Source organism: Cyprinodon tularosa, unplaced genomic scaffold (genome assembly GCF_016077235.1).
Source record: "Cyprinodon tularosa strain WSP-4 unplaced genomic scaffold, ASM1607723v1 ctg1144, whole genome shotgun sequence".
In the NCBI taxonomy this organism is placed as follows: domain Eukaryota; kingdom Metazoa; phylum Chordata; class Actinopteri; order Cyprinodontiformes; family Cyprinodontidae; genus Cyprinodon; species Cyprinodon tularosa.
This window is the reverse complement of record NW_024037942.1, coordinates 102,373-111,965: the sequence shown is the minus strand read 5'-3', so window position 1 is coordinate 111,965 and position 9,593 is coordinate 102,373. Positions and strand designations below refer to the sequence as shown.

At 38.0% G+C, this 9,593-nt stretch overlaps 1 protein-coding gene across 2 annotated transcripts; it reads right to left on the bottom strand.

Annotated features, from left to right (window-relative positions):
• Window positions 1-3,496: 3,496 nt before the first annotated feature.
• On the bottom strand, window positions 3,497-9,340 carry LOC119796251 (UDP-glucuronosyltransferase 2C1-like). 2 transcript variants are annotated; one of them, XM_038304730.1, is made up of 7 exons: window positions 9,051-9,340; window positions 8,324-8,813; window positions 5,801-5,949; window positions 5,595-5,726; window positions 5,424-5,511; window positions 4,104-4,323; window positions 3,497-4,004 (listed from the first exon to the last, which is right to left on the bottom strand). In XM_038304730.1, the coding sequence occupies exons 1-7, from the start codon at window positions 9,276-9,278 to the stop codon at window positions 3,725-3,727; spliced, it is 1,587 nt and encodes a 528-aa protein (XP_038160658.1). In that variant the 5' UTR covers window positions 9,279-9,340; the 3' UTR covers window positions 3,497-3,724. The 2 variants fall into 2 exon arrangements, with proteins under 2 accessions (XP_038160658.1, XP_038160666.1); XM_038304738.1 differs by lacking the exon at window positions 3,497-4,004 and having other exon boundaries at window positions 4,282-4,344.
• Window positions 9,341-9,593: the final 253 nt, after the last annotated feature.

The window sequence follows — 9,593 nt, the reverse complement described above, 5'->3', positions numbered from 1 at the left end:
TTTAGTCCTAGAATATTCAAAAATGATCAAACAGTATCAAGCTGGAGATTTCCTCAGTTCCTCCGAACTTAACAAACTGCTGGTACTAGAGCTCTACAATCAGCTTCAAAACTATATTAAAAGGCACAAAGTGTTTTGTTGAGGAAAACATTTTGTTTCATTGTGGTCATGAATGTCTTTGAACACAAAGCTGTTAGAAACTTTAGACTTCACCCTCTACCTCTTTAAAACAGGAAGCCCACAACGACCATGAGGCATTTATAGCTCTGCGGAAGTTAAACCACTGATCCTGCAGAGTTTCACTGCAAATCAAAATGTAAATCGCAATTACAACAAATTTTATGTAAAGCTTTATATTTCACCTTTCAAATATACGGTGAACTTTGAGACTGTACCAAGTTACCAGTTTTAGCAGCGTGAGGGACAGTTTGGGTGTTGGAAGGCCTTCCATTGGCCGGGAACAATAACAAGCTCCTTCTGGCTACAGAATAGTTTTGATGATAAATGAAGGTCCTGAATCCAGAAGGGATCCAGGTTGGTCAAGGTGTCTATTGTGGGAACAGACTAATAAATAAAAACTGTGTATATTTAAACAGATCAGTAATTTAGAAAGCGTCAGACCCCTTCTGAAGGGCCAAGGACAGGTAGGCAGTGATTGGAAATCCACTGATGAATAAATGTTTGAATTTAATCCATAACTCCTGTTTAATCCAAACTTCTTTGCTCTGTCAACAAAATGAATCCTGGAGAGCGAATGTAGGAACAGAGTATTTCATCTTAACAAAGGTTAGCTGAGAAATGTAATCATGCTAATTTATCATGAATTTAGTTACATTGGAAAAGCATATCTGAACTAAAGCCTTTATTGATCAATCAGTTAAATCTGATAGAACTTAAGAAATCAATAACAGTTAAAGATTTGTAATGTAAATATCAGGCCAGAGTATTAATTTACAAACAGCCCAGTTTTTGTGAAAACGGCGCTCATGCCTGCAACCTGACCGTTGGAACACGCTGGTTCTGCTTCGTCATTAGGTGATGGAAACATACCTGCATGACGTTAATCAAACAGCTTTAAGAAGAACAACAAAAAAATGTAAACAGATAAAGTGAATCGCTGAAGCTTCATTATGAAACCAAAAACATGAATGAGTGGAAGTTAGTATATATCTGAAGAAATCATGTAATTTTGGTTCATTTTCATGATGTGGGCGTGATGACGGTGCCACTTAGAAACCTTGCTAGCTCCCTATGCTAAATTATCTATGATAGAAGTCTGAATATCATGGTGTCTGCTGATGCATATAAAGAATTATTACCGATTTATTGAATTTGGACTGAACCTTTTTTGTGATCGTAATTGGACTGGGGCGACGGGTTTCCATGCAAAGAAGGGTTGAGAGGGGTTCTGAAGCATGCTTCTTGTTTCTGCTGCTTTTTGATGTGTTGTTTAGTCGGATGTGGCGCAATTTTTGACGATGTAGATGCAGAAAAGCATTCTGTTTAAGAGAATCACATGGTCGTTCAGAAACAGGCCGTTCTTTGGGATGTCTAAACAGCTGCAGACTGCAATAAAGGGGGAATTGTGTCTCTGTGTGGGTTCTTTCTTAGCCTTTATAACGAGTTATAATTGCTTAAAAAATTCTTTATTTGGTTCTTGCAGTTTGCTGCACCGATCTGTATTGATATTGGAGTCATTATAATATAAATATAAATATAAAGTATTCACACGTTAAACTAAGCCTGTATTGCTCCGAGGTTTTTCTCAAAGTGCTTCATTGCTGGTTGACTTGAACACATGTATTTCATGTTTTTCAGTTATATTAATATTTATTTGCAGTTTTAACCACATTCTCAGGTCAAGTTGAACGATGTGAACTGAAATATGTTTAAGTTTTGAATTTATTCCATATATGTGCAGAGTTCTTTGATAATCTGCTGTCCTAACACCACAGCTGAACCGGGCGTGTTCATAGGACAAAATGTGACAGAGTGAATGTTATTTGATTTAACATTAAATGACAAATTCATACAATTGCAAAAGATGAATGATGATATGATACTAATCATTTGATCAAGTGAAATTAGCTATATAAAACATATAAAATCAATAATCCATCTTTGGGCCTGATCAGATCAGTACAGATAAAATAAAAACATGCATGAATTATCGAATCAGGTCATAATTAAAGAAATGCATTTTAATCAAGCAATTCATGAACAACTTCATTGTCATGAAAAAACCTGAAAAAAGTGAAGGAAACCAGTAGCGGCTGGGGAATAAAGGGCGCTGCCCCACTCACACGATGACCTTTATCAAGACTTAAAAAAACAAATAAAACTTAAATTATACATTGAAAATATTTTGAAATATAGAAGTATATTTTTAGATGTTTTAATCTTTAGTGATGAGTAAAGCTGTTTTGTTTGTCGTCGAATTGTTGATGTATTTCTAAATTGGGATGCAAAACTCTTCGCCTCCTCAGCTGCTCTTCAGTGCAGAGATAGGAATATCCTGAGGAGCAGCTCTCCTTCTCCCAGAACTTAAAGGCAAGGCAAGGCAAGGCAAATTTATTTGTATAGCACAATTCAGTACAAAGACAATGCAAAGTGCTTTACATGATTAAAATACAGGAAGATAAAACAGAATCAATGCAAGTAGGAAAAAATAAAAAACAAATAAAATAAAATAAAAAATGCAGAAACAAAAAAAGAATATTAAAAACAGTTGGATTAAAGAAAACATGTTTTTGTTGAAAAAGTAAAAGTAACTTTATTTGGACACCACCTCCCACCACAGCGCTGACGGCACAGTCATCTGTTAGAAAGCGCTGCTGATTGAAAGGTTTATAAAATTTTTATGAAGGCTTGGCTAACTGCATGCAGCAAGGCTAATGTTTTATTGTGCTTTCCCTGCCTCCTTTTTCAAATGTCATCTTCTGACCCAGCATGGATTAACAGCTATGACAGCTATGAGTGATTTAAACCACTTTTCAGAAATGTTCAAAAATATCTGGCTGCAGACCTGCACTGTCAGGCCCCTTCATTGCAGACATGCAAACTGGGGTCTCCTGCACTGTCAGGACTGGAAATTTATTCCGGAAGTCGCATTCAAGGCCTTCATGAATAGCATGCAACACATGTTTGCGTTCGGATTAGAGTTTATCACAGTGTTAAACTGAGCAGAGAAGCAGTTTAAATTGTACAGTCAGCAAAAATCCTTAATAAGTCTTATAGGCCCTTTTCCAACCAGCGATCTAAATACAAAGGCTTATTTCTATATAGCACATATCTATCATTCCAGATAGGAGTTTGGAGGGGAGTAATATTGTGCGTCTACATAACATTCCAGAATAACAACACTTGTTTGTTAAAGGAAGATAGCTTCATGGTGAGTTTATCGACACTAGCCTCTACTTTAGAAAGTATCAAATCAACTTTGCTTTTACTTTGAAAGTCTTTGAATAAACTTCCAGTCTTAACTATGTTTTTTTTTTTATTCTTGGCATTGATGTAAATATACTGGTGTGATACCTTAGTATGCATTTGAAACAGAAAACTCCACCAGCCCCGCCACAGGAGAAAAACCTGAACGGAAATTTATATTTTGTGAAGACTAAACTGATCCAATTATTCATAAAATCAGAATAATCAAAAATATTTTACATTTAGTAATTCTTTGTTAGTAATATTAATTATTCTCATTTGTAAGGAAAGGAGCCTTTCAGTCCCTTTTCTTGGTTGGTGATCGCCATCTCCAGCGCCAGAGGACGCAGTGAAGCCCCGCCCAGCAGAGGGCAGAACCAGCTGTTATTATGAGCAGCAGAGCTGCTAAAATGTCCAGACTGTAGAACTGGAACCAGTACAGGTCATGTGATGCCTGCCTCAGGTGTCTAGCTCCTCCATGCCGCATCACAAATTCTACCCAGAATGCAGCGGTTGCTAGTGGTGCCACAGGCTGTTGCTGCTGTAGCGAAGACAGGCGCTGCATATTTGACCTGAAACTGCACGCCATGGGAAGAAAATTTATGTCAACATTATTGTTGTTCTTTGATAACAAAATAAAAAAAAAAAACATAAAATTTGGATGACATCATCCTCACCTTGGCTCATGGATTACGGCATGCAGAGCTTCCACCAGCTCATCCACTGTCATGAGATTGAAGTGAAGAACGACTGCGGCGCCGCGGCGGCTCAGACGGGCCAGATTATCTGGCTGATCACCAAACAGCGGAATACCCACCACTGGCACACCGTGAAACAAAGCTTCATATAAACCATTTGTGCCGCCATGTGTCACAAATGCTCGGGTCAGCGGATGGCCTGGAGGTCAGACATGGAGCTCTTATTGTGAAAGTTTTATAAAAAGGAAGAGGAGCTGATTACTGGATGATCTATGATAATAGATTCAAATTATTTTAACTGGATAATATATAACAGGAAGAATGTACGTATGTAAGGTAAGACAGCTGTCAATAAAGAAATGATTTAAGCTTTACATCTTTTGCCCCTTCAACTCATACATGCATGTTATCACCATTTTAGATCTTACAAAGTTTGAACTTTGCAAAAATACAAGTAGATCACAAATTTACAAAAAGAAATCTACAAACCCAGATGAAGCTGTTACACTCCTTTCCACTTGGTGGCGGTAACCTGAAATTTGTTCAACAGCTGTTTTTAAAAAAGAAGAGGGACATAAGGAAAACTAAATGATTTATTTAGCATTATATCTTTGCTAAAATGTTTTCTGCACATCATGATGTTTGATTTGATCAATGGTTTTGTTTTTGTTTTCTTCCTCCTCGTTTGATGGGTGTTTGTGAGCAGCTTTCAGGTCCATTACTGCCACCAATGGTTAAGAGTGTTACAATTGGTCATTCATACTTATAAAGCTGTGAATGATTCTCATAAATTTGAGTATTAGAAAAATTGTGTTTAGTTCTTTTGATTGGTTCTTATAAATTTTGATTTGTACTTTGTATTTTTACCAGTAATAATTTTGTAATTAGTACTGGTAAATTTGTCCCTTATTTTAAAAAGGCTTTATTTATATTTGTAAATTTTATGAGTGGTACTCTTGAAATTTTGTATCCGTAATTGTAAAATTGTTTTTATTTCTAATCATAGATTTGTGATTAGTATTCATAAATCTGTGATTGATTGAAATGTATGTCTTGTATTTATAAATTTTAAGTGGTACTCTTAAATTTGTGATTGACTTGTATTTCCTTAGAAATGAACCATCTGATGTCACATATATATGTGTGAGTTGATAAGAAATAAATACAAATCCTAAATGTATTTAGGTTTGTTACATTTACAAATTTAGACAGCTACACATTTGTTTTTATTGACAGTTATCTTACCCTATGGACAGAGATCAGGCTTTTATTTTGAAAAGCTAAGACTGGAGTTTATACCAAACAAGTCATTTTGAGGGATCCAATCGTAAAGCTTCGTATTTGCTGACAGGGTTCTTGGAGTTTCGCCACGATAACGCCAAATAACCTGAAAAACGTCACAGGACAACAGCTGGTAATGAGTGAGAGTAAACACCTGTTGGAAGTCAGTGAGTGAGTAGAACCTCTGACCTTCTGTGGTATTCGTCCCAAAGCAGTGGCAATGACATCAGCTCTGTCTGGTGTCAGATGGGTTACCATGGAGCCAAAGGTGACCACCACCACACCAGCGTCACCAGAGCTCTGCATAAATGCCTCCAGGTCCTGCAGAAAGTGACATAAGTTTTATGTCATTCCATCACTTTTATCTGTAAATGAAACAGGAAGTTAAACCGTGCCTCTGGCAGCTGATTGGCTGGTCTGCAGTGAAGACCGCCCACATAGAAAAAGTTTGGCTGTATTGGTCGCGCCGTCTCCATGTCCCAAAATGTCCTGATCAGCCAAACCTCGGCCCTCCCAATGGAGCTACAGAAACTGCTAGCACTTCCTGTTCACACAGTAAATACTATGTAAGACGTCTTTTACTGGACAAAAACTTAATTTTACAATGACAGAAAATTACATTTTTATCCTTACAGCATCAAAATCTGTTTCCTAATATCCACCCCAGGTTCTTATTTCTTTGGTTGTGAGGTGTGATGGACGTAGAGGCAACATGATGTCAGTTTTTTCTGACTGGTTTTACATAAAAAAATGTTTAAATGTTGTAAAAAACTTTCAACAGAAAAATAGAGACCATACTTTAATGTAAATGTACTCCAACAATGATGATAAACCTTTAAAGAATAGATAATCGTGACTATAAATTATAACAGCACATTCCATTAATTTCAAATCTCAAATTTAACGACTTGTAAAGACACACTCACAGTTAGTTTCTAAACTTTAAACAGCATGAATAATAAAGAACTGCTGCAAACTGTAAAAGTCGCTGTAACTGCTGTTGACATGAGCAGCTAGCTCAGAGAAAAAAGGTAAATGGCGCCAAACAGAGGTGATTATTGGAAGTACAGTTTATCATAATGCAGGGATGAGAACAGTTCCATCTGAATTTAATGAAAATAGTTGTTTTAAATTGTTGTTGATTCATATAAGGTGCGGATAATGTTTGGTTTATTAAAAAAAGGTTTTATCTGTCCTCGTGCAAATGGGTTGAATCCATAAACAAAACTCTTTCTGCCTCCTTATTTTCACAGATGCAGCCTCTAAAATTGAATACACACTATTGGCAAAGATTTTTGTGCCCCAGGGAGGAAATACTTCACCAATCTGACGACAACTAAAACAGCTTTACTTGAATTTAAAGATTAAATATTTTCTTGCACATCTAAAAAATATCTTAATATATTTCTGAATATTTATAATATTTAATTCATAATTACATTTTTATTAGTTTTTTTAATACTTGATCAAGGTCATCGGGTGAGTGGGGCTCTGCTCTTGCGTCCTATTGGCCAGCCGCTACTGGTTGAATTTTTAATTAGCTTGTGACTGGTGAAACCGTCCCCTATCCAATCATGATCAAGTCCTGATGATTCAATAAGTACCCAAGTCCTCTAATGGTTTCCAGTGTGACTAGAAGACAGGCACTAGTGACAGATCTATGTAATGGTTACTAATGTGAACATCAAAAAGTAGAATCACTCCATAGTGAATCGTTTTAAATTGGCTTAAATGGAAAAGGGGCGTGACCGACTGTCTATAGGTAAATCCCTGATTATTGGAATCGCCAATTTTGGTAGAATAGTGACATTTCCGCGAGGGAGAAGTTCTGTCGTGTTCAGAATTCCAACTTTTGAAATGAGTAAATATGAAATTATTATTATTATTGTTCAAAAAATGAGAAGTGTTTTTAATTAAGAGTAAATTTCATTTGAATGTGCTTTACAGGAGGCATCCATGTTTGTCAAAGAACACTACTGCCACCTACTGGTTTGTGACGTTCAGGAATCGGAAAGGTGAAATAACTTTTTTTTTCTTCCACTTTTACCCGATGTATTCCAACATCCAGCTGCCATGCACGTGGGCATTGTCAGTTTCACTATAGCTCTGGTGAATTTCAATGGTGAAGTCCTCTGGAAATCTTCAATATTTGTTCTTGTTCTTTAATTTTTCAAAAATGGCCGCTCCCTGACTCAGTTGGAGCTTGGTCTGTTTTCCAGTGTAGTCCTGTTTCTCTGACTGTGACTAACTGGATGTGCTCTCTTCATCCTCTGACATGGGAGCTGGCTCGGAGCTCGTCTGCCTGGCTGTGTGTTTCCTGGCCACCTGTGGAGCTGGTTTACAGTTTCCTTTTGTTTCTCTGCTTCTTTTTCTATGTCTGCTTCTGTCTCCTTGAACCCCAGCCGGCCTCAGCAGATGGCCGCTCACACTGAGCCTAGTTCTGCTGGAGGTTTCTTCCTGTTCAAAGGGAGTTTTTCCTCTCCACTGTCGCTACAAGCATGCTTAGTGTGAGGGATTGCCTGGAGTCGATGCAATCAACTGGTTTTCCTTAGATAGAAAACTTTGAATCTATTTGACTGTATGATTTGTTGAACTGTAAATTGCCTTGGGATGAGATTTGTTGTGAATTGGAGCTATAGAAATAAACTGAATCGAATTGAATTGAGAAATTATTGTTTTTATTTTTTTTACTGATCGACTCTAAATTCATTAAATCACTGCAAGCATATTAGTTTTAGGTATAGATAATTGATTATTCCTCTCTGACCTGACTTGTCCTTTAAAGGTGGCAGTAGCTCTGATTATCTCAGTTGGTAGATCACATGGCTTAAGCCTTTTACCCTTATTCTAAAGCCTAGCCATATACTTCTTCTGATCATGAGTGGAAAATTTAAATTACCCAGATGATCAAGACTTACCTTTGACCTCAGTGTAAAACGAGTCGATTTTCATTTTCCACTGAATTCTGCTCAACACTGACGTCCCCATGTACATCAACATGTTGATTAACCGTTCAACAAACGTCATGTGATCGCTGTACGGCAGCGGAGATGCTGGGACGTAGGACGCTGGCAACAATGCCTGACCGCAGTCACGCTCCAACGTGCTGCCAAATGAGAACCGCATGGAAACTACGAGGGGCAGGCCGAGGATGTCGGACACAAGGTCTCCACATGGCGCCATGGGGTCATGTAGGACCACATCGAAAGCGGAGTTCCGCAAGGTTTCCATCAGCTCCTTGTTCTTCAGCATGGCTTCACACTGCTGCATCCCGATCTGAGCAAAATTACTCAGGATTGTCATCGGCACCAGAAAGCGGCGCAGCAGTGAAGAGTTATGGGCCTCATACATGGAGAAGTGAATGAAATCGTGCATCCAGCTAGTCATGTCCAATTTACTGAAAGGAACCTGAAGAAGGAAACAGATGCAGCAGATCAGTTTATTAATCAACTAACTGATCATATTCTAACACTAACAAGGAAAATATTGAATGAATTTCCAGTGAATTCAAAAATTAAGAATGGAAACACAAGGTTCAGCTAATGATGATGTTTTAAACAGACAGATATTGATAGATGTTGATCAGTACTTGCTAAAATGTATATACCAGCATTGATCTGTGGGATGTTGGTTGGAGTTCATCACCTTGAAAACCAGGAAGTTGAACTTAGCAGCATCTCTGCTGCTGTTGAAGTTGACGGACGGCGATGCATCCGGCACCAGAACGGTGACCTTGTGGTTTCTTCTCACAAGCTCCTCTATGATTGTCCGCATGTTGAGCCAGTGGCTGTACTCACCTGGAAAGGCCAGAACGTGTCCTCCATCTGCCAAAGAGAAGAAAACCCCCACCAGCAGGACAGAAAGAGGACTCATTGTGGATCACAGTGAATAAATGCAGGACCCAGTGTTTGTCTGCAGCTAAAGATCCAGAGTCCAAACTGATCAAAGGTAACTGTAAGCTCTGATCTGATTGGAGCTCAGAGCACAATCATCAGTTTAAAGCTGTAAACATTGCTTAACAGTCAGAAGGAAAAGGAAAATCAAGGCAACCAGCATTCTTCTTTTGAATGGAACACGTGACTGATAAGGTTTATATTGTGAGATGAGTTCATTCAGATGTGGATGATTCAATAAGTACCCAACCAGAGAAGAGCACGGTCTAAAGTTTAATAACTGAGCAGATCTAGG

Bases quoted from the DNA above. Each gene is read 5' to 3' on its own strand.
- LOC119796251 (XM_038304730.1), bottom strand. From the start codon at position 9,278: ATGAGTCCTCTTTCTGTCCTGCTGGTGGGGGTTTTCTTCTCTTTGGCA. The intron at 4,324-5,423 runs GTATAAACTCCA...TCTGACCTCCAG, and splicing joins CCCTCAAAATGACTTGTTTG to GCCATCCGCTGACCCGAGCA. The intron at 4,005-4,103 runs GTGAGGATGATG...CATGGCGTGCAG, and splicing joins GCCGTAATCCATGAGCCAAG to TTTCAGGTCAAATATGCAGC.